The sequence below is a fragment of the Bos grunniens genome, chromosome 1 (genome assembly GCF_055505025.1).
Source record: "Bos grunniens cultivar Pamir isolate PY7600 chromosome 1, Bosgru_T2T1.0, whole genome shotgun sequence".
NCBI lineage: Eukaryota > Metazoa > Chordata > Mammalia > Artiodactyla > Bovidae > Bos > Bos grunniens.
In genome coordinates, this window is record NC_141165.1 from 100,249,188 (window position 1) to 100,274,919 (window position 25,732).

The window sequence follows — 25,732 nt, forward strand, 5'->3', positions numbered from 1 at the left end:
ACTAACCTGAGATAGCAGCCCAAACTGTGGTATAGCCAGAGAGAGAGAGAAAAAAAAAATAGAGAGAGAGAGAACTATCCTGCGAAAAGCCCTAACCTGAGGCACTGCCAGGCCTGCTCACAGAACAAATGACTAAGCAAACATCAGAGGAGAGCTAGCAGGCTGTGGACTGGCCCATCCCCCACTGGAGACAAGCAGGCATTGGGGTGGTGGGGGGGAGGGTGGAGCCAGAGCTGGAAAGGGGCAATCAGGGCCCCAGAGAGGCATCCTCTACCAAACTGCAAACAGGCTTTATTGCTAACCAAGAGTTCTTGGGATTCTGGACAGTTGACATCTGATAGGAGGGTCACAGCGAGAGATCAGCTCCCCAGAAGAGACACACGGCACACCTGAGAAGGCACACCCGTTGTACACCCAGAAAAATGAATGGCTGGGATGTGGGAGGCAATAAGACGCACTGCCCACCTGAGGGTGACTGCACTCACCAAGCACCTGGTCACCTGAGCTGCTCAGACCTGGGAAGTGCACAAAACGCAGGCCCAACCAAGTCTGCGCCTTTGGGGAGTACTCAAGAACCTGAATCTGAGCAGCTTAGACCTGGAAAGTGTACGCAACCCAGGGCCCACCTCAGACAGTTTCCGGCAGAGCAACCTAGAGGCTGAGAAATGTAGACCATGAAAGCACACACGCAGTGAGCAGAGGAAAACCCAATGAGGCTGAAACACTGCAAGCACTCCCCACACACGCCAGTGATACTTGTTTGCAGTGCTCCTCCCTCCCCACAGCACAACTGAACAAGTAAGCCTAAATAAGTGACCACCTTCACCCCCTTGTGACAGGGCAGAAATTAAACACTGAAGAGACTAGAAAACAGAAGAAGCTAAAATAAACAGAGGGAACCACTTTGAAAGTGACAGGTGCAACAGATTAAAACCCTGTAGTTAGCACCGACTACATTGGAAGGGGCCTATAGAAGTTGAGAAGTATAAGCCAGATCAAGGAACTATCTGAAACTGAACTGACCCCACACTGTCCACAACAGCTCCAGAGAAATTCCTAGATATATTTTTACTACTATCATTTTTTAAATTAAGAACTTTTTTTTTCATTTTAAGTCCTCTATTACTCCTTTAATTTTCATTTTTATAATCTATTACCTTTCCAAAAAAAAGACCTTATTTTTAAAGCAAACTTTATCTATATATTTTATAATTTTTGTGACTTTGTATTTTTTTTTTAATATTGTGTTTTTGAGAGTCTAACCTCTGCTCTAGATTTTTAATCTTTGCTTTTTGGTATTTGTTATCAATTTTATACCTTTAAGAACCCAATCTTCAGTACCCATTTTTACTTGGGAGTGTGATTACTGGCTTGATTGCTCTCTCCCCATTTTGACTCTCCTTCTTCTCCACCAGGTCATTTCTATCTCCTCCCTCTCCTTTCTCTTCTCTACCCAACTCTGTGAATCTCTTTGTGTGTTCCAGGCTGTGGAGAAGACTTAGGGAACTGATTACTGGCTGGATCTGTCTCTCTCTTTTTGAGTCCCCCTTTTCTCCTCCTGATCACCTCTGTCTCCTTCCTCCCTCTTCTCTTTTCTGTCTAAATCTGTGAACATCTCTGAGGGGTCCAGACTGTGAAGAGCACATAGGGAATTGATTACTGGCTAGCTTGCTCTTTCCCCTTTTGATTCCCCCTCTTCTCCTCCTGGTTACCTCTATCTTCCTCCTCCCTCGTCTCTTCTCCATGTAACTCTGTGAACCTCTCTGGGTGTCCCTCACTGTGGAGAAACTTTTCATCATTAACCTAGATATTTTATCATCGGTGCTGTATAGATGGAGAAGTCTTGAGGCTACCGTAAGAAGAATTTTGAAATCCAGAGGCAGGAGGCTTAAGTTCAAAACTTGAGAACACCAAAGAACTCCTGACTCCAGGGAACATTAATTGGTAAGAGCTCATCCAAAAGACTCCATACCTACACTGAAACCAAGCGCCACCCAAGAGCCAACAAGTTCCAGAGCAAGACACAGCATGCAAATTCTCCAGCAACACAGGAACATAGCCCTGAGCTGCAATATACAGGCTGCCCAGTCACACCAAACCCACTGATATCTCAAAACTCACTACTGGACACTTGATTGCACTCCAGAGAGAAGAAACCCAGCTCCACCCACCAGAACACCGACACAAACTTCCCTAACCAGGAAACCTTGACAAGCCACCCGTCCAACCCCACCCATCGTGAGGAACCTCCACAATAAAGAGGAACCACAAACTGCCAGAATATAGAAAGGCCACCCCAAACACAGCAATATAAACAAGATGAAAAGGCAGAGAAATACTCAGCAGGTAAAGGAACAGGATAAATGCCCACCAAACCAAACCAAAGAGGAAGAGATAGGGAATCTACCTGAAAAAGAATTCAGAATAATGATAGTGAAAATGATCCAAAATCTTGAAAACAAAATGGAGTTACAGATAAATAGCCTGGAGACAAGGATTGAGAAGATGCAAGAAATGTTTAACAAGGACCTAGAAGAAATAAAAAAGAGTCCATATATAATGAATAATGCAATAAACAAGATAAAAAACACTCTGGAGGGAACCAACAGTAGAATAACGGAAGCAGAAGATAGGATAAGTGAGGTAGAAGATAGAATGGTAGAAATAAATGAAACAGAGAGGAAAAAAGAAAAAAGAATTAAAAGAAATGAGGACAACCTCAGAGACCTCGGGGACAATGTTAAACATATCAACAATCAAATCATAGGAATCCCAGAAGAAGAAGACAAAAAAAAAAAAAAAACAACAACAACCATGAGAAAATACTTGAGGAGATAATATTTGAAAACGTCCCTAAAATGGGGAAGGAAATAGCCACCCAAGTCCAAGAAACCCAGAGAGTTCCAAACAGGATAAACCCAAGGTGAAACACCCCAAGACACATATTAATCAAATTAACAAAGATCAAACACAAAGAACAAATATTAAAAGCAGCAAGGGAAAAACAACAAATAACACACAAGGGGATTCCAATAAGGATAACAGCTTATCTTTCAATAGAAACTCTTTAGGCCAGAAGGGAATGGCAGGACATACTTCAAGTGATGAAAGAGAAAAACCTACAGCCCAGATTACTGTACCCACCAAGGATCTCATTCAAATATGAAGGAGAAATCAAAAGATTTACAGACAAGCAAAAGCTGAAAGAATTCAGCACCACCAAACCAGCTCTCCAACAAATGCTAAAGGTTCTTCTCAAGACAGGAACACAGAAATGGTGTATAAACTCAAACTCAAAACAACAAAGTAAAGGGCAATGGGATCATACTTATCAATAATTACCTTAAATGTAAATGGGTTGAATGCCCCAACCAAAAGACAAAGACTGGCTGAGCGGATACAAAAAATAAGACCCCTATATGTGTTGTCTACAAGAGACCCACCTCAAAATAAGGGACACATACAGACTGAAAGTGAAGGGCTGGAAAAAGATATTCCACGCAAATAGAGACCAAAAGAAAGCAGGAGTAGCAATACTCATAACAGATAAAATAGACTTTGAAATAAAGGCTGTGAAAAGAGACAAAGAAGGACTACATAATGATTAAAGGATCAAGAAGAAGATATAACAATTATAAATATATATGCACCCAACATAGGAGCACTGCAGTATGTAAGGCAAATGCTAACAAGTATGAAAGGGGAAATTAACAATAACACAATAATAGTGGGAGATTTTGATACCCCACTCACACCTATGGATAGATCAACTAAACAGAAAATTAACAAGGAAACACAAACTTTAGATGATCCAATAGACCAGTTAGACCTAATTGATATCTATAGGACATTTCACCCCAAAACAATGATTTTCACCTTTTTCTCAAGTGCACACGGAACCTTCTCCAGGATAGATCACATCCTGGGCCATAAATCTAGCCTTGGTAAATTCAAAAACATTGAAATCATTCCAAGCATCTTTTCTGACCACAATGCAGTAAGATTAGATGTCAATTATGGGAGAAAAACTAATAAAAATTCTAATATATGGAAGCTGAACAACACACGGCTGAATAACCAACAAATCACAAAAGAAATCAAAATATGTATAGAAACGAGTGAAAATGAAGACAAAACAACCCAAAACCTATGGGACACTGTGAAAGCAATGCTAAGGGGAAGGTTCATAGCAATACAGGCTTACCTCAAGAAACAAGAAAAAAGTCAAATAAATAACCTAACTCTACACCTAAAGCAACTAGAAAAGGAAGAAATGGAGAACCCAGGGTTAGTAGAAGGAAAGAAATCTCAAAAATTAGGGCAGAAATAAATGCAAAAGAAACAAAAGAGACCATAGCAAAAATCAACAAAGCTAAAAGCTGGTTCTTTGAGAAGATAAATAAAATTGAAAAACCGTTAGCCAGACTCATCAAGAAACAAGGGAAGAAGAATCAAATCAACAAAATTAGAAATGAAAATGGAGAAATCACAACAGACAACACAAAGATACAAAGGATCATAAGAGACTACTATCAGCAACTATATGCCAATAAAATGGACAACGTGGAAGAAATGGACAAATTCTTAGAAAAGTACAACTTTCTAAAACTGAACCAGGAAGAAATAGAAAATCTTAACAGACCCATCACAAGCACAGAAATTGAAACTGTAATCAAAAACTTCCAGCAAACAAAAGCCCAGGACCAGACGGCCTCACAGCTGAACTCTAGAAAAATTTAGAGAAGAGCTAACACCTATCCTACTCAAACTCTTCCAGAAAATTGCAGGGGAAGGTAAACTTCCAAACTCATTCTATGAGGCCACCATCACCCTAATACCAAAACCAGACACGGATGCCACAAAAAAAGAAAACTACAGGCCAATATCACTGATGAACTTAGATGCAAAAATCCTTTAAAAATTCTAACAAACAAAATATCAAACAACATACAATATCAAAATATCAAACAACAAACAATATCAAACAAAATATCAAACCAACAATACATCAAAAAGATCATACATCATGACTAAGTGGGCTTTATCCCAGGGATGCAAGGATTCTTCAACATCTGCAAATCAATCAACGTAATACACCACATTAACAAATTGAAAGATAAAACGCATATGATCATCTCAATGGGTGAAGAGAAAACCTTTGACAAAATTCAACATCCATTTATGATAAAAACCCTCCAGAAAGCAGGAATAGAAGGAACATACCTCAACATAATAAAAGCTATATATGACAAACCCTCAGCAAACATTATCCTCAATGGTGAAAAATTGAAAGCATTTACCCTAAAGTCAGGAACAAGACAAGTGTGCCTACTCTCACCACTACTATTCAACATAGTTTTGGAAGTTTTGGCCACAGCAATCAGAGCAGAAAAAGAAATAAAAAGAATCCAGATTGGAAAAGAAGAAGTAAAATTCTCACTGTTTGCAGATGACATGATCCTCTACATCAGATCAGATCAGTCGCTCAGTCGTGTCCGACTCTTTGCGACCCCATGAATCGCAGCACACCAGGCCTCCCTGTCCATCACCAATTTCTGGAGTTCACTGAGACTCACGTCCATCGAGTCAGTGATGCCATCCAGCCATCTCATCCTCTGTCGTCCCCTTCTCCTCCTGCCCCCAATCCCTCCCAGCATCAGAGTCTTCCAATGAGTCAACTCTTCGCATGAGGTGGCCAAAGTACTGGAGTTTCAGCTTTAGCATCATTCCTTCCAAAGAAATCCCAGGGCTGATCTCCTTCAGAATGGACTGGTTGGATCCCCTTGCAGTCCAAGGGACTCTCAAGAGTCTTCTCCAACACCACAGTTCAAAAGCATTGATTCTTCGGTGCTCAGCTTTCTTCACAGTCCAACTCTCACATCCATACATGACCACTGGAAAAACCATAGCCTTGACTAGACGGACCTTTGTTGGCAAAGTAATGTCTCTGCTTTTGAATATGCTATCATAGAAAACCCTAAAGAATCCACCAGAAAATTACTAGAGCTAATCAATGAATATTGGAGAAGGAAATGGCAACCCACTCCAGTACTCTTGCCCGGAAAATTCCATGGACAGAGGTAGGCTACAGTCTACTGGTAGGCTACAGTCCATAGGGTTGCAAAGAGTCGGACACGACTGAGCAACTTCACTCTCTTCAATCAATGAATATTGTAAAGTTGCAGGATATAAAATTAACACACAGAAATCCTTTGCATTCCTATACACTAACAATGAGAAAACAGAAAAGAAATTAAGGAAACAATTCCATTCACCATTGCAATGAAAAGAATAAAATACTTAGGAATATATCTACCTAAAGAAACAAAAGACCTGTGAGAGGTTGTTGTTGAATCACACAAAGATGCTGGGATTCTTGGCCCCCGGAAGAGAAGAGTTCAATCCGGGGCCAGATACGAGGCTTGATCACTCAGAGCTTTTGTATAATAAAGTTTTATTAAAGTATAAAGGAGATACAGAAAGCTTCTGACATAGACATCAGAAGGGGGCAGAAAGAGTACCCCCCTGCTAGTCTTCAGCTGGATGTTATATAGTCACTAGCAGTCTGTTAATGAAAGAAAGGAATGTCTTAAAATTCAGAATGGCACCAGGCCCCTCACTCATAAGATGCATTTTGGGATAATCTTGGCACCAAATGGTTCATCCTGGGCCATAAAATTATTAACTTGAATCTTGAAGAAGGGCAGACCACCATACAAATAGTGTCATTTACATAGATTAGGGGAACAATATCTGAGTATAACATACTGGTTTGTCAAGTAGGTTTGGAGCCAAGAGGCAGAACCGACTTGAAGACAGAGTTTGGGGTAAATGCGTAGTACATTAGCATAGCTTAAGACAAACATTTCCATAAGAAAAAGGCATTGGTTATCTCTAGGTTTGAGAATAGTTAACTTCAGGCAAAACTAGGTGTCATTATGGCAACACAGTATTTTAAGAGAGACCTCCTTTTAAATTTGTATAGAGAAGGAAAAAATATCACTAGTTTGTTTCCTCCTGCCGCTTAAGAGAGATAAAAATGTCTGACACTTGCAGGCTATTTCCTCTGTTTGGAGACCCCTGGCCTTCCTGCCTGTTACCCTCTCACCTGTATATAGAAAACTATAAAACACTGATGAAAGAAATCAGAGGACACAAAAAGATGGAGAAATATACCATGTTCATGGATTGGAAGAATAAATGAGTATGCTACCCAAAGCAATCTATAGATTCAATGCAATTCCTATCAAGCTACCAATGGTATTTTTCACAGAACTAGAACAAATAATTTCACAATTTGTATAGAAATACAAAAAAATCTCAAATAACCAAAGCAATCTTGAGAAAGAAGAATGAAACTGGAGGAATCAACCTGCCTGACTTCAGGCTATACTACAAAGCTACAGTCACCAAGACAGTATGGTACTGGCACAAAGACAGAAATATAAATTAATGGAACAAAATAGAAAGCCCAGAGATAAATCCACGCACCTATGGACACCTTATCTTTGACAAGGAGGCAAGAATATACAATGGAGGAAAGACAATCTCTTTAACAAGTGGTGCTGGGAAAACTGGTTAACCACTTGTAAAAGAATGAAACTAGAACACTTTCTAACACCATACATAAAAATAAATTCAAAGTGGATTAAAGATCTAAAATTAAGACCAGAAACTATAAAATTCCTAGAGGAAAACATAGGCAAAACACTATCCGACATAAATCACAGCAGGATCCTCTATGACCCACTTCCAAGAGTAATGGAAATAAGAGCAAAAATAAACAAATGGGACCTAATTAAACTTAAAAGCTTTTGCACAACGAAGGAAACTATAAGCAAGGTGAAAAGACAGCTTTCGGAATGGGAGAAAATAATAGCAAACGAAGCAACTGACAAAGAATTCATCTCAAAAATACACAAGCAGCTCCTGCAGCTCAATTCCAGAAAAATAAACGACCCAATCAAAAAATGGGCCAAAGAACTAAACAGACATTTCTCCAAAGAAGACATACAGATGGTTAACAAACACATGAAAAGATGCTCAACATCACTCATTATCAGAGAAATGCAAATCAAAACCACAATGAGGTACTATTTCACGCCAGCCAGAATGGCTGCTATCCAAAAGTCTACAAGCAATAAATGCTGGAGAGGGTGTGGAGAAAAAGGAACCCTCTTACACTGTTGGTGGGAATGCAAACTAGTATAGCCACTATGGAGAACAGTGTGGAGATTCCTTAAAAAACTGGAAATAGAACTGCCATACGACCCAGCAATCCCACTGCTGGGCATACACACCGAGGAAACCAGAATGGAAAGAGACACGTGTACCCCAGTGTTCATCGCAGCACTGTTTATAATAGCCAGGACATGGAAGCAACCTAGATGTCCATCAGCAGACAAATGTATAAGAAAGCTGTGGTACATATACACAATGGAATATTACTCAGCCATTAAAAAAATACATTTGAATCAGTTCTAATGAGGTGGATGAAACTAGAGCCTATTATACAGAGTGAAGTAAGCCAGAAAGAAAAACACCAGTACAGTGTACTAATGTATATTTATGGAATTTAGAAAGATAGTAATGATAACCCTATATGCGAGACAGCAAAAGAGGCACAGATGTATAGAACAGTCTTTTGGACTCTGTGGGAGAGGGCGAGGACGGGATGATTTGGGAGAATGACATTGAAACATGTATATTATCGTATGTGAAATGCATTGCCAGTCCAGGTTCGATGCATGATACAGGATGCTTGGGGCTGGTGCACTGGGATGACCCAGAGGGATGGTATGGGGAGGGAGGTAGGAGGGGGGTTCAGGATGGGGAACACATGTACACCCGTGGCTGATTCGTGTCAATGTATGGCAAAACTGCTACAATATTGTAAAGCAATTAGCCTTCAATTAAAATGAATAAATTTACAAAAAAATATTTAGGTATATTTAAATCATTATTTTAATTCTTTAGGAAAATTACGCTCTGTTTAACTATGGCATTGAAAGAGAAGATACAGTTGACAAATCTTGAAACAAAGGTGGGTGGAGAGAAGTGTAGCTAAGAAAGAGTTTCTATGGTAAATTAAACAAACAAAAAAACCAGGTTTAACCATGTTGCTAAAGGTTGCAGAGGTAAGCAGCAAAAAAACTGTACTGAAAGGAAAGGAACTATACTGGGAGGAACAAAAATTGAAGGAGCCTAATCTTCACCAACTGTGGCAGAAGTTCAGTGGAACACACGTAAGAGAGATCAATTAAAAATTTGCCACGTAAGAGCAGTTTCCCCTGGAAGCAGGGCTGGGGTAGATCATAGCTTCATTATTTGATTCTTTTAACCATATGTATGTGTATATGATCCTGATTTAGATTTTTTAGAAACTAATGACTATGCAAACACTTCTGGGAGTGGATTTTTTTTTTTTAAAGGTAATAGTCCCCCTTGTTGTTTATTACTTATACTTATATTTCTTGTTCAACTGATACAGGGATGATCTTCTCTTCATTCCTTAGAGGATGATCCATGTGCACGATCAGGTGCTGGAGTCTTAGGGACCTCACAATCTCCAAGGAAACATTATACATTTTAGTGATAGTAACTGTGCATTTGGGATTCAGAGCAAGGGATTCCTCTGGAGCATTGATCAAGACTTGTAATGGGAAAAGAGATATTTGAGGAGCAGGTTTCCTACAGCTGAGTAAATAAATCTCATAAAATTTTCAGAGTCAAGGTTGGACTGGAGTTCAGTTCTTAATTCAGATACAGCTGAGGCAAAAAGAGAGATAAACAAAATTAAATATTAAAAAGTCACCTTAGATTTCTATGGTGTTAAAGATGGACTTTCCAAAAATTTTTATAGAAAACAAAATGTTGAAAAGATGTCCCTCTCTCTCTCTCACAAATAGCTCTCCTCACATATTACAAAACCTCCCAATTCCATCTCCTGTATCCACTATCCTTCAATCTGAGAGGAACAATCAGGATCTCCACTTCCAGTCAACCTTAAATCACATTCTGAATACTTAAATTAAAAATTAATTAGAATTTTATTGTTAGCATTTTTAATAGTCAAATGTTAAAGTTTTGACACTATAATGCAGGAATAATATCTTCATTTGCTCATTGCTCAATTTCCTCTGCAATCTTTATCTTTATTTGTGATGCTAAGTAGATTCTCATTTTCAAGGAGCATATTTAATATTTGATCAACTTTTGTGCAAAATGAAATAGAAATTTTTAAGAACAATTTTTAGTAGCATTTTCTATGAGAGACTTCTACCTATGTTTCATAACTTGGGCAAAATATTTTTAAAAATCATTCTTCTTTCATTATAAAAAATTACATTATACAAACCCCTAATACTTTAAATTTATAGTAACATAATGAAGTAACACTATGACACTATCACTATTCCTTCAATGTTTTGTCAGTTTGAAGATTGGGAAATTCTTATTCTCTTAGCATCTTCTTTCTCCTTTCTTCTTCTCTACTATTTCTTTTTCTTTTTGTCTTTTCCCAGTGAAAACTCTCATGCCACTCATGAGATTTATCCAATGGATTGAAGCCAGTGCAATCTAGTACAAAAAAAAAAGTTAGATGAGAGGGCAGAAGACCTAAATGCTATGCCTGGTCTTGCACTGTGTAAAAATGGGCAAATTATGTAATCATCATTGACTTCTGTTTTTTCTTCCATATAATAAAAGACTTAGCCTGAATGGCTCTATTAGTCTTTTCTTCTCTAAAATTCTTTCTCTGGGTCTTAACCATCAAAGACCAAATATCCACAATTTTGACCCCACATAAACAGAAAAACATCTATTTCTACCTTATTGACTATGCCAAAGCCTTTGACTGTGTGGATCACAAGAAACTGTGAAAAATTCTGAAAGAGATGGGAATACCAGACCTCCTGACCTGCCTCTTGAGAAACCTACATGCAGGTCAGGAAGCAAAAGTTAGAACTGGACATGGAACAACAGACTGGTTCCAAATAGGAAAAAGAATATGTCAAGGCTGTATACTGTCACCCTGCATATTTAACTTATATGCAGAGTACATCATGAGAAACTCTGGGCTGAAAGAAGCACAAGCTGGAATCAAGATTGCCGGGAGAAATATCAATAACCTCAGATATGCAGATGACACCACCCTTATGGCAGAAAGCAAAGAGGAACTAAAAAGCCTCTTGGTGAAAGTGAAAGAGGAGAGTGAAAAAGTTGGCTTAAAGCTCAACATTCAGAAAACTAAGATCATGGCATCCGGTCCCATCACTTCATGGGAAATAGATGGGGAAACAGTGGAAACAGTGTCAGACTTTATTTTTCTGGGCTCCAAAATCACTGCAGATGGTGACTGCAGCCATGAAATTAGAAGATGCTTACTCCTTGAAAAGAAAGTCATGACCAACCTAGATAGCATATTCAAAAGCAGAGACATTACTTTGCCAACAAAGGTCCGTCTAGTCAAGGCTATGGTTTTTCCAGTGGTCATGTATGGATGTGAGAGTTGGACTGTGAAGAAAGCTGAGTGCCAAAGAATTGATGCTTTTGAACTGTGATGTTGGAGAAGACTGCAAGGAGATCCAACCAGTCCCTTCTAAAGGAGATCAGCCCTAGGATTTCTTTGGAAGGAATGATGCTAAAGCTGAAACTCCAGTACTTTGGCCACCACATGTGAAGAGTTGACTCATTGGAGGGACCCTGATGGTGGAAGGGATTGGGGGCAGGAGGAGAAGGGGATGACAGAGGATGAAATGGCTGGATGGCATCACTGACTCGATGGACTTGAGTGTGAGTGAACTCCGGGAGTTGGTGATGGACAGGGAGGCCTGGCGTGCTGTGATTCATGGGGTTGCAAAGAGTCAGACACGACTGAGTGATTGAACTGAACTGAACTGAAACATTTATATACTTATAATGGTAAGGCAGATTTGTCCTCCATGGCTTCCATGTGGGAACACATTAAATAAACATTTGTAGCAGGCTTCATCTTCAAATGTCACCTCTTGGATAGTCATGAATGACGAATTGGGTTCAATGGCCTTGCAGTGCAGCCGATCTGTGTATGGTGGAAGAATCTTTTGTCCGTATTTACAGTATATGTGCCAATATTTTGTGGCAGAGAATCTTGGATCTTCTGCCAGGTAATTTGGACAACATCTGCTGGAGTTGTTAAATTGCAGAAAATCATCACATTTTCTCCCAATAAGGCTGTCTCATTATTTTTGTGCTTTATCCTATATGGATAATATGAAAATAAAACCCAGTATGAATCAAGAGAAATGTACTTTCATATTACCCTATACGTGCCTGCTCAGTCGCTTCAGTCCTGTCCTACTCTTTGCAAAGCTATGGACTGGAGCCTGCCAGATTCCTCCATCCATGGGATTTTCCAGGCAAGAATACTGGAGTTGATTGCTATAACCTCCTCCAGGGGATCTTCCCAACCCTGAGGTCAAACCCACATCTCCTGCATTGCAGGCAGATTCTTTACCACTGAGCCACTGGGGAAGCCCTCATACTACCCTAGACTTACCCTTATCATAGCACTTATCTCTCTGTTTTATAATTATCTTTTTATTTCCCTCTCTTTCCCCATTAGAAAATGAACCCTCCTATCTTATTCACCATTGATAAATAGTTTCTGCTATATAATACTTAATCAACAAATATTTATCAAATTCAAAAGTTACAATATAAATTAACCTACTAAAATGAGTAATGGTAATTTCAATATATTTCTGGAAGCTAGGTGTGACCTAGATAGGTGACAAACTACTCAGGGCCTCAGTCTTAGGGAAGATCATGATATTCCATAGGTTTCACCAGCAGAAATTCCACCAGGTTCTCATGATGAAGAGCCAAAAAAATCACCTCCTAATCTTTTGCAAGAAAAGAGGAAAGTCTCCATTTTAAGATAAGGCTAGTGCATTTTCCATAAAAAGACCTTCTGTCCAGGGGAAAAGACTTTACCAGAGGCCTAGCTCATGTGGTGGAAGGACAATGACTTAATTCCAGTTTCCTTTAGCTTCATGCAAAAACAATTCAAAAAAGAAAAAAGTCTTTATAACAAATGAGGTGGTTGTGATACTTGGGTGTCTAATTACTTTCCTAGGGATGCCATAAGAAACTATTACACACTTGATTGATTAAAACAATAGAATATTTTTACATCTAGAAGTTGTTGTTATTGTTATTTTTCAGTTGCTAAGTCATGTCCAACTCTCTGTGACCCCATGGACTGTGGGACAACAGGCTTCTGTGTTCTCCATTGTTTCCCATAGTTTGCTCAAATTCCTGTCCATTGAGTCAGTGACACTATCTAACCATCTCATTCTCTGTTTGCCCCTTCTTCTGCCTCCAATCTTTCCCAGCATCAGGATCTTTTTCAATAGTCGGCTCTTTGGGTCAGGTGACCAAAGTATTGGAGCTTCAGCTTCAATATCAGTCCTTCCAAAGAACATTCGAAGTTGATTTCCTTTAGAATTGACTGATTTGATCTCTTCACAGGTCAAGCAACTCTCAAGAGTCTTCTCCAACACCACAGCTCAAAAGCATCAATTCTTAAGTGTTCAACCTTCTTTATGGGCCAACTCTCACAGCCATACATGACTACTGGATAAACCATAGCTTTGACTGTACAGACCCTTGTTAGCAAAGTGTTGTCTCTCCTTTTAGTATGCTGTCTAGGTTTGTTGTAGCTTTCCCTCTGAGGAGCAAGTGTCTTTTAACTTCATGGCTGAAGTCACCATCTACAGTGATTTTGGAGCCCAAGAAAAGAAAATCTATCACTGCTTCCACTTTCTCCCCTACTCATTTGAAACGACCCTGATGTTGGGAAAGATTGAAGGCCGGAGGAGAAGGGGACAACAAAGGATGAGATGGTTGGATGGCATCACTGACTCAATGGACATGAGTTTGAGTAAACTCTGGGAGTTGGTGCTAGACAGGGAGACCTGGCGTGCTACAGTCCATGGGGTCACAAAGAGTCGGACACTATTGAGTGACTGAACTGAACTGAATCTGCTGTGAAGTGATGGAACCAGATGCCATGATTTTAGTTTGTTGAACATTGAGTCTTAAGCCAGCTTTTTCACTCTCCTCTTTTACCCTCATTAAAAGGCTCTTTAGTTCCTCTTCACTTGCTACCATTAGAGTGGTATCATCTGCATATCTTAGGTTGTTGATATTTCTCCCAGCAGTCTTGATTCTAGCTTGTGATTCATCCAAGCTAGCATTTCACATGATGTACTCTGCATATAAGTTAAATAAGCAGGGTGTACAGTATACACCCTTGTCATACTCTTTTCCCAATTTTGAATCAGTCTGTTTTTTCATGTCTCACTCTGTTATTTCTTGACCTGTATACAAGTTTCTCCTAAGTCAAGGTGACAGCAGTGTTGGTTCCTTCTCTCCAAGCTTCTAATGGTTTCCAGTAAATCTTGGCATTCCTTGATTTGTAGATGCATCACTGTAACATCTGCCTCCATCTTCATATGCTGTTCTACTCTGTCTCTGTTTGTCCTATTCTATTCTTTAAGGACATCAGTTTCTGGTGTCCTTAACCCTAACCCAGGATGATTTCATCCTGAGATTCTTATTGCAAAGACCCTATTTCTAAGTAAGATCATGTCTAAGGTTCCAGGTAGATATAAATTTGGGAGTAAGGGGGTTGTTATTAACCTTTCAAAACATCAATATGCTAAAAAAATTAACAGACATCTAACTTTCACAAAATTGACTCAAATGGATTTACAGATCAGTAAAAAAATGCAGAGCTGTAAAACTTCTAGAAAAAATAAGAGGAAATCTAGGTAATCTTGGGATTGGTGATGAGCCATTAGATACAATACAAAAAGTATGATCCATGAATGAAAAAAAAAATGGAAGAGTTGGACATCATTAAAATTAAAAACTTTTGTTTTGTGAAAGACAATTTTTAAAGACTATAAGGACAAGCCACAGATTGGAAGAACATATTTGTAAAATATGTATGTAAGGTAGGACTTTTTTCTTAGTTCTTTCAGGCTGCTTTAACAAAATACCACATACTGGGTGGCTTATAAACAACTGAAATATATTTCTCACAGTTCTGAAAGTGGAAGTGCAAGATTAGGGTGCCAGCATGATTGGGTGAGGGCCTTTTGTGGTTTGTTGACTTCTCATTGTATTTTCTTATGGTGATGGGGCCAAATTCTTTGTGGATCTTTCTTTAGTGTGCTAATCCCATGCATCAGAGCTCTACCCTCATGACCTGAACACCTCCCAAAGTCCCCGTCTGCTCATACCATAACTTTTGGGAGTTAGGATTTTAATATATGAATTTGGAGGGGGTCATGAACATTTAGACCAAAGAAGACTTGTATCCAAAACATTTTTTTTTTTAATGAGAAAACAGACAACTTAATTAAAAATTAGGCTAAAGTCTAAACAGACACCTCATTGAAGAAGATATATTGATATAAATGGTAAATGAGCACAGGAAAAAATGCACAAAATCTCTTGTAATCTGGAAACTGAAAATTAAAACAATAGTGAAATTCTACTACAGAATTATTGGAGTGGTTTAAAAAAATTACAGTACTAAATGCTGGTGAGAATGTGGCCAAAAACAGGAGCCCTCATTCATTGCTAATGATAATGTAAAATGGTGTAGTTACTTTGCATGACAGTTTCTTACAAAACTAAAGATATGCTTACCATATAATCCAACACTTGTGTTTCTAGGTATTCACCCAACTTCTTCTAAAACACATATCCACACAGAAATATGCATGAAAATGTTTATAACCTCCTTACTTGTAATCACAAAAAATTGAAAACAACCAAGATGCCTTTGGTAGGTAAATGTTTAAAAAAATGACATTTATACTACAATATTTTTCAGCCATAAAAAGAATTGAGCTACTAAACCACAAAAGGACATGGATAAACTTTTCAAAAACCTAGACAGTGTTTTAAAAAGCAGAGACATCACTTTGTTCACAAAGGTCCACATAGTCAAAGCTATGGTTTTTCCAGTAGTCATGTAGAGATGTGAGAGTTGGACCATAAAGCAGGCTGAGCATCAAAGAACTGATGCTTTCAAGCTGTGGTGCTGAAGGACCCTTGAGGGTCCTTTGGATAGGAAGGAGGTCAAACCAGTCAATCCTAAGAATTTGTCCATTTCTTCCTCGTTGTCCATTTTATTGGCATAAAATTGTTGATAATAGTCTCTTATGATCCTTTGTATTTCTGTGTTGTCTGTTGTGATCTCTCCATTTTCATTTCTAATTTTATTGATTTGATTTTTCTCCCTTTGTTTCTTGATGAGTCTGGCTAATGGTTTATCAATTTTATTTATCCTTTCAAAGAACCAGCTTTTGGCTTTGTTGATTTTTGCTATGGTCTCTTTTGTTTCTTTTGCATTTATTTCTGCTCTAATTTTTAAGATTTCTTTCCTTCTACTAACCCTGGGGTTCTTCATTTCTTCCTTTTCTAGTTGCTTTAGGTGTAGAGTTAGGTTATTTATTTGACTTTTTTCTTGTTTCCTGAGGTGTGCCTGTATTGCTATGAACTTTCCCCTTAGGACTGCTTTTACTGTGTCCCACAGGTTTTGGGTTGTTGTGTTTTCATTTTCATTCGTTTCTATGCAAATTTTGATTTCTTTTTTGATTTCTTCTGTGATTTGTTGGTTATTCAGCAGGGTGTTGTTCATCCTCCATATGTTGGAATTTTTAATAGTTTTTCTCCTGTAATTGAGATCTAATCTTACTGCATTGTGGTCAGAAAAGATGCTTGGAATGATTTCTATTTTTTTGAATTTACCAAGGCTGGCTTTATGGCCCAGGATGTGATCTATCCTGGAGAAGGTTCCATGTGCGCTTGAGAAAAAGGTGAAATTCATTGTTTTGGGATGAAATGTCCTATAGATATCAATTAGGTCTAACTGGTCTATTGTATCGTTTAAAGTTTGTGTTTCCTTGTTAATTTTCTGTTCAGTTGATCTATCCATAGGTGTGAGTGGGGTATTAAAGTCTCCCACTATTATTGTGTTATTGTTAATTTCTCCTTTCATACTTGTTAGCATTTGTCTTACATATTGCGGTGCTCCCGTGTTGGGTGCATATATATTTATAATTGTTATATCTTCTTCTTGGATTGATCCTTTGATCATTATGTAGTGACCTTCTTTGTCTCTTTTCACAGCCTTGTTTTAAAGTCTATTTTATCTGATATGAGTATTGCTACTCCTGCTTTCTTTTGGTCCCTATTTGCATGGAAAATCTTTTTCCAGCCCTTCACTTTCAGTCTGTATGTGTCCCCTGTTTTGAGGTGGGTCTCCTGTAGACAACATATGTAAGGGTCTTGTTTTTGTATCCATTCAGCCAGTCTTTGTCTTTTGGTTGGGGCATTCAACCCATTTACGTTTAAGGTAATTACTGATAAGTATGATCCCGTTGCCATTTACTTTATTGTTTGGGGTTCGAATTTATACACCATTTTTGTGTTTCCTGTCTAGAGAATATCCTTTAGTATTTGTTGGAGAGCTGGTTTGGTGGTGCAGAATTCTCTCAGCTTTTGCTTGTCTGAGAAGCTTTTGATTTCTCCTTCATACTTGAATGAAATCCTTGCTGGGTACAATAATCTGGGCTGTAGGTTATTTTCTTTCATCATTTGGACGGTTAACATCTGCCTGAGAAGGTGCGCCGGTTTTACACCCAGATAACCGAGTGGCAGGGAGGCGATAAGTCGCAGCATTGGCGCTCGCCAAACACCTCATCGCTTGAGCTGCTCGGACCTGGGAAGAGCACAAAACTCAGGCCCAACTGAGTCTGCGCCTCTGAGGACTACCCGAGTGCCTGAACCTGAGCGGCTTGGACCTGGGAGGTACATGCAACCCAGGGCCAGCCTCAGATTGTTCCCGGCGGAACAACCTAGAGCCCGAGCAGTGTGGGCAGGGAGGCTACACGCGCCGTGAGCGGGGGCAGACCCAGTGTGGCTGAGGCACTGCGAGCGCATGCCAGTGTTATTTGTTTGCAGCATCCCTCCCTCCCTCCCCACAGCGCGACTGAACAAAGAGAAGAAATACAGCTCCACCCATCAGAACACCAACACAAGCTTCCCTAACCAGGAAACCTTGACAAGCCACCTGTACAAACCCACACACAGCGAGGAAAAGCCACAATAAAGAGAACTCCACAAACTGCCAGAATACAGAAAGGATACCCCAAACTCAGCAATTTAAACAAGATGAAGAGACAGAGGAATAGCCAGCAGATAAAGGAACAGGATAAATGCCCACCAAACCAAACAAAAGAGGAAGAGATAGGGAATCTACCTGATAAAGAATTCCGAATAATGATAGTGAAATTGATTCAAAATCTTGAAATTAAAATGGAATCACAGATAAATACCCTGGAGACAAGGATTGAGAAGATGCAAGAAAGGTTTAACAAGGACCTAGAAGAAATAAAAAAGAGTCAATATATAATGAATAATGCAATAAATGAAATTAAAAACACTCTGGAGGCAACAAATAGTAGAATAACAGAGGCAGAAGATAGGATTAGTGAATTAGAAGATAGAATGGTAGAAATAAATGAATCAGAGAGAATAAAAGAAAAACGAATTAAAAGTAATGAGGACAATTTCAGAGACCTCCAGGACAATATTAAACGCTACAACATTCGAATCATAGGGGTTCCAGAAGAAGAAGACAAAAAGAAAGACCATGAGAAAATACTTGAGGAGATAATAGTTGAAAACTTCCCTAAACTGGGGAAGGAAATAATCACCCAAGTCCAAGAAACCCAGAGAATCCCAAACAGGATAAACCCAAGGCGAAACACCCCAAGACACATATTAATCAAATTAACAAAGATCAAACACGAAGAACAAATATTAAAAGCAGCAAGGGAAAAACAACAAATAACACACAAGGGAATTCCCATAAGGATAACAGCTGATCTTTCAATAGAAACTCTTCAAGCCAGGAGGGAATGGCGAAACCAGTCAATCCTAAAGGAAATCAACCCTAAATATTCATTGGAAGGACTGATGCTAAAGCTGAAGCTCCAATACTTTGGCCACCTGATGTGAAGAGCAGACTCATTGGAAAAGACCCTGATGCTGGGAAAGATTGAGGGCAGGAGGAGAAGGGGGTGACAGATACTATATATATTTAACATGATATAATTAAAATGACATTTTACCTTTGTGATCTTCCTCCCCAGAATTCATAACCCATCTAATAATGAGAAAAACATCAGACAAATTTTGATTGAGGGTACTTCTATGAAATACTCGACCAACACACCTCAAGATAATCAAGACCATCAGAAACAAGTAAATTCTGAGAAGCTGCCAGGTGATAGAAGCCTAAGAAGAAACAAAAAAAAATGTAATGTATGTTGGATGGGATACTTAAGCAGAAAAAGACTTTAAATAAAAACTAAGGAAATCTGAATAAACTGTAGATTTCAGTTATGAACCATGTATCAAGTTTGATTTAATAATTATTACAAATGTACCATACTAATGCAAGATGTTAATAGAGCAAACCTGGTAAGGGGTGTACATATACACACACACACACACACACACACATATATATATATATATCTTCAATAATTAAATGTAAAATATAAACTTGATAGTACTGTTTGCAATACCCTCCATAAATTAAAAAAAAAATCCATAGGAATAGACAGATACATAAAGATACATAAAACTTCTTCACTGAAATCTACAAAACATATTTGAAAAATTAAAGTGGAAAGATATATTAGATTATAAATAGGAAAAAGCATAAAGATGCCAATACTTTCCAAGCTACTTTTTAGACTTTATACAAATCTGATATAACTTAAAGCAGTTTAAAAAATTTTTTAATTCTGGAAAATGACAAGTTGACTCTAAAAATGTCAAAGTAATAAACTGAAGACTTGCTATCCAGATATAAACTAAGTAATACAATGTGATACTGATTTAAGGATAAGCAAATAGATAAATATGATGAAATAAGTAAGAAATAGACCCAGACAATATATAGTCATCTAATTGTTGTTGTTTAGTCGCTAAATCATGTCTGGCTCTTTGCAAGCACATGTTCTATAGCCCACCAGGCTCCTTTGTCCATGGTATTTCCCAGGCAAGAATCCTGGAATGGGTTGCCATTTCCGTCTCCAGGGAATCTTTCCAACTCAGAGATTACACACGCATCTCCTGTATTGTCAGGTGGATTCTTTACCATTGAACCACCAGGGAAACCCATAGTATCTGATATTTATGACAAATGAAACAGAGAGTACATAGAATTGGGGAAAAGATGATCTTTCCAATAAATGATGTGTAAATTGGACAACTCTTTGGAAAACTTATATATGAACCTCCATTGTAGACCAGAGGCAAAAAATCTATTCCAAATGCATTAAATATACGTGAAAGATAAAACAGAGCTTTAAAAATAAAGTGTTGTGAAGCATTTATTTGGCTAGAGTAGCCAGATTTCTTAGACAGGACACACATCATTATCTGATGTCTTATTCCATTCATAAGAATATAAAATGATAAAGAAATGAAAATTGACCCATTTAAAAAATACATTTTCAGAAGTAAAAAGGCAACCCACAGAGTGAAAGAAGATATTTACTATATATAAAACAAAAAACTTGTATTCTAATGTATGTATACTTCTACAAATCAGTAAGACAAAGTCAAGCAACTCAATAGAAAGTTGAAGGACTTCTGTGGCAATCCAGTAGTTAAGACTCTGCATTCCCACTGTAGGAGGCATGTGCTTGATTCCTGGTTGGGGAACTAAGATTCCATGTGGACTTGGCCAAAAAAATAATTATTATTATGCAAAATATTTGAGTATGCTCATCACAAGAGAGAATGTCTAAATGGCTGGTAAATATTTAAGATGTCTGGCTTCTTTACTCATCAAAAAAATGCAAACCAAACCCTGAACACCTGCACCAGAATAACTAACATGGAAGGTGGACAATATCACGTTTGGTAAGAGAGAGTTAATGACAGATAAAATGAATCCACGGTGTAAGCAGTTAAGATGGTGGCACTCTTAGGAGAGGACAATGAAAGGGAGTGGGCAGGAGTAAGGCTTTGGGATGCTGTTAATGTTCTGTTCTTGATCTGTGCTGGATATATTGGTGTGATCACTATGCAAATGAATCAAACTATATCCTTACATTTATACACTTCCATGTATTTCTGTTTTACTGAAATGTGAAGGTTGAAAAAGAAAATCTTCATATATTTTATTTACCTCAGGATATGTTCTCTGTTTTCATCTACTTCTCTTGATTTTTCATGTTCAAATTATGAACACATAATTTCAAAACTGTATTAGCCTGGAACTATGTACACAACATTGTAGAATATTTAAATACAGATAACGCATTTGTTGCATACACAGTATTTCATCAGTCAACAAAAGACTGTGATGATGTCCTACCTGGGTTACTTTCAAGAAGTGTAGTCTTGTAGCCTTTACCTTCCTGCTTAGGATTTTCATCTGAAAAAATGGGCTTAATGGTACCTGACTCACAGGGCATTGTGAATATCAAAAGAGAACATATAGATACAACGCCAGTTATAAATAACCATAGATATTTTAGTTATTATGGGTGATGTAGTCCCTGCCCTCAAGGAAAGACAGAAAATACCAAAAGAAGTCAAAAGAGAAACATGCAAGTGTAACAAGCTATCATTCATTCCGTAACACCCTATAATTGTGCTTAACACTCCCCTTCATTATTATTTTTTTACATACTGGTCACTGGATTCTGAATTATTTGGTGACAATCTTCTCCATTTTGCATTTTAGAAGCAGCAGTAAGTTAAGAAGAAGAAACCTGAACATAATGATTTCTTTACCTATCACACTTTTTGTCCTCAGCATGTCACCCCACATTCAACTTTTGATTAAACCATTTAGCTAAATTCAAATGATACTTCCCCCATGAAAAAATCCTTAACAAGAAGTTATCATGATATTTTTTAATTCTGCTGTTCCTTATAGAACATTAGTTATTGCCTTTACTATTAATCAAACTGACTTTAGATGGATTTGAGTTAAATATCTTTAGTAAAATTATTTTTCAATGACCAGAAAACAACAGGTCTTGAGTACTTATTACATCATTCATGTATTTCAGGTATATCTCAGTTTGTAATGATAACCAAACCCACCAAAAATCCCAACAGATTTGACTACACAAAAAAATGAAGAACTTCTTAATGACCAAGAAGAGCCTAAGAACAAATCAAACTTAAAAGGCAAGTGAGTTGCAAGTAATAATACAAAACCAACTAACTAATGTGCAAAGAATTCATTTGCTTCTAATAGGTTTCTGGCGCCCAGTTTGAGTTACTTGGGCTCACTTCAGAAGGAGTGCTTATTACATTTCTTTCATTTTCTGTTTACTAAGTCACCATTTCAAATACATTAAACTTAAACTGTTAGTTACCAACAATTTGGATAGCTACATGGTTAACATGCAGACCCAAAGATAATGTCCTCTTCATCTAACCTTATATAGGTAAAGAGACTACAGGCTGGCATTTATTTGTCATTGATTTTGAGCCAAGTGCATTTGAGAGAAAAAGTGAAAAGTGACCTGATCCTTGTACCCAGAGGGGAAGCATGAGGAGCTGGATAACAGGAATGGAGTGGAAAGCCCATGAAATTTGATGATAAAACCTTCACCAGCATTTGGAGTATTTCATTCCCTGAATTCTGAAACTAAAAGGAGCATTTCCTGCCAAAAATGTTACTCAATAACGACTTGCAATGAAAATTCGTTAAAATGTAATCTTGATTTTTGAACTTCCTTGTGTGACAATTCTATTCAATCTCCGGTCAGTGCATAAAATTTTACTTAACCATATCTGCCTGCTGTCCTGTTGCAGGATTTATATACAGGGTCTTAAAAGTTACCTGCTGACTTGCAAGAAAATTTAGTTAGCTCTTCTTTTGGGGGTGTTACTAACATTTCTCAGTCTTTATGTCCTGTTACTTAAGTATGCCATGCATATGTTTATCTACAATGAGATCAAGTGAAAAGACTGCTTTCCACAGAAGTATGGTAAATTTCTAAAAATCTTTCCTCTCAGCATCTAAATCCCTAATATCCACCTCCTCAAACAGCTGGAGTAGGAAAATTAAAAAATAACTTTCCTGTAAAATCATCAAGCAGTTTCAAAGTTAATACTATTTATGTGTTAAAGTGGAAAAAAAACAGACACAAATCACTTTCATCTTCCTATAAACTCATTTCTCTACGTACAATTTTAAATGGAGGGAAAGCACTTCTCACCTGGTGCTTTGGTTTCCATTTTTCTCCTTTAATGTCTTCTTCTTGTTGGAATCCTGGAAAAAGCAGTTCACAGCACAGTTTAAGATGAATAGTTCGTTTGAAAGTGAGTTCCTTCTTCACATCTGTTATTGCTGGTCTATTTAGTGTCTTTTGGACTCTTATGTTCTGTCTTATAAGTTACGGTTGGTGATCTTTACCCAGAGCCTCCTAGAATTACACTTAATTAGCCAAATGGACCAGGGTTAGGGAACTGAAACCAGGGCTACCTAATCCTTGTACCCAGAGGGGAAGCATGAGGAGCTGGATAATGGGGTGGAGTTGAATGGGCTAGGACTTGGGGCAAGTACTGTAAGAAAAAATACAGTTGGGCTTAGCTTCTCTGGAGTGGGATCATTAACCAGCCTCCAGTTACTACATACGTAGCCATACCTCCCCACTCCCATCCACGTGCACATAATAATGTATTCACACACAAAACATATTTTGAGCACTAAGCCTTCTCTTTTCTCTTTTTGTCTCTCATGAAAGAAAGTGAAAATGAAGTCACTCAGTCATGTCCGACTCATTGCAACCCAATGGATTGTAGCCTACCAGGCTCCTCTGTCCAAGAATACTGGAGTGGGTTGCCATTTCCTTCTCCAGGAGATCTTCCCGACCCAGGAATTGAACCCGGGTCTCCGGCATTGTAGGCAGATTCTATACCGTCTGAGCCACCAGGGGAGTCTCTTCTCTTTTTGTCTCTCATGAATCTCTATAAAAATCACCTTCTCCTCTCATAACTTCTCCCTCAGCTCCTGAGTCAGGAAAATAAAAAGCTCTATTGGCATGGGTGGTTACCACTCCCTATCCACCCCCCCACCACCTCATGTGACAATATTCATCTCTTTCCTATGGCTCTAGGTATCAAAAGTCTTCCCTGATTTCTGTTAAGACAGAACTTCCTTCTATCTATATTCCAGCTTCTAAGCCCACACTCAAGAGTCTGCTACCCACATGAGTGATATTGCCTTGGTTAATGAGGCAGAGAAAACTCAGTTTTCAAAAGGAAATGGAAACAGATACTATGAATATATTATGCCTGGTTTTGGGAACTGTTTCTGAGATGGAGAAAGAATTCATTGTGAATAAAAGGTATTAGGATTAGATGCCCAGCAGTCTCTGAGTCAGTGAGAAGTACTGCTGCTATGTTGAGGAACAGGAAGCTTTATTATGGTGAAAACCCTGCCCCTAATTCTTTTCTTGTGAGTAATAAAGATGTGAACACAAGCATTACAATGTTAAAGAATAACTGGGAAATCCCAGAAAAATATTCTAAAAGAAACCATGTCTAAAAAATTAAAGAAAAGTATATTAAGGGTGATGTATCACTAAATATCAATAAACAGGTAAAAAATTATAAAAAGGAATGTATAGAAATTCTGGATTAGAAAAGTATAACCAAAATGAAAAATTTACTAGCTCAACAACTGGTTCAAGGAGACAGAAATTAGAATCAATAAACTTAAACATAGATCAATTGAGATTACCCTCTGAGCCACCAGGGAAGCTTTATCTAGTCTAAGAAGCAGGAAAAAAAAGACTGAAAAAAATTAACCAGAACCTCAGAGATCTGTGATGAGACAGATCAGATGAGACAGCTTGGACAACTCAGGACACTCACCAGTGGGCCAACATCTGCTTTGAGGCAGCCTGAATCCAACAACCAGCCACATCAAGAACCAATCCTACCCACCAACAAGCCAATACTAGATCTGAGATTGTTGGCACCATATTCATGCACTCCAGAACCCATCTATTACCACCAGTAGATCAGAACTACACTGGGACTGCCTGAGGTAATGTGGCCAGCAGCCTTGTGACTCAACCCTGCCCTCTAATGGCTGGGAGCCTCCTCTGAAGGCAAGGCATGACAACCAACCAAATCCAGGGCCAGAAGGACCCACATAACCCAAATAAGGAGCACCTCTAGAATATATAGCTCTGGTGACCAGAGGGGAATGTGCTGCTGAGTTGCATAGGACATTTCCTACAAAAAGCCATTTCTCTAAGGTCAGGAAACACAATCAACCTGTCAAATATAGTCTATCTGACTCTTTGCAACCCCATGGATTATAGACTCCATGGAATTCTCCAGGCCAGAATACTGGAGTGGGTATTCCCTTCTCCAGGGGATATTCCCAACCCAGGGATCAAACACAGGTATCCCACATTGCAGGTGGATTCTTTACCAGCTGAACCACCAGGGAAGCCCAGATAAACAGCAAAAGCAAGTTAGGTAAAATGAGGCAACAGAAGAAATAATCCCAAAGAAGGAAAAAGATAAAATCCCAGAAGAGGAAATAAGTGAAGTGGAGATAGACAATTAACCTGATAAATAGTCCAAGATAATGATAATAGAACTTGGGAGA

The 25,732-nt window shown here is 38.3% G+C and overlaps 2 protein-coding genes and 1 pseudogene across 8 annotated transcripts in view; 1 reads left to right on the forward strand and 2 right to left on the reverse strand.

Moving 5' to 3' along the window:
* The window catches only part of LOC147380008 (uncharacterized), a 33,387-nt gene extending 8,242 nt beyond the window's left edge, over positions 1–25,145 (reverse strand). For 3 of the 6 annotated variants that reach the window (XR_015165741.1, XR_015165740.1, XR_015165755.1), the window contains exons 1-2: positions 24,985–25,123; positions 23,325–23,377 (exon numbers count right to left, since the gene is read on the reverse strand). Coding sequence is in view for 1 of the 6 variants with exons in the window: in XM_086406834.1 (XP_086262960.1) it covers positions 23,325–23,377; positions 24,985–25,036 (105 nt within the window). In the remaining 5 variants the exon portion in view is untranslated. Of the gene's footprint in view, positions 1–23,324; positions 23,378–23,915; positions 24,055–24,984 lie in introns of those variants that run through there. The other 3 variants (XR_015165742.1, XR_015165745.1, XM_086406834.1) reach the window with 2 other exon arrangements.
* SLC9C1 (solute carrier family 9 member C1) overlaps positions 9,131–25,732 on the forward strand; it is a 143,343-nt gene continuing 126,741 nt past the window's right edge. Inside the window, exon 1 of one of the 2 annotated variants that reach the window (XM_086406789.1) lies at positions 9,131–9,245. The gene's annotated coding sequence lies outside the window, so the exon portion shown is untranslated. The remainder of the gene's footprint in view (positions 9,246–25,732) is intronic. The other variant, XM_086406771.1, reaches the window with a different exon arrangement.
* LOC147380010 (OX-2 membrane glycoprotein-like) lies at positions 9,465–22,720 on the reverse strand (annotated as a pseudogene).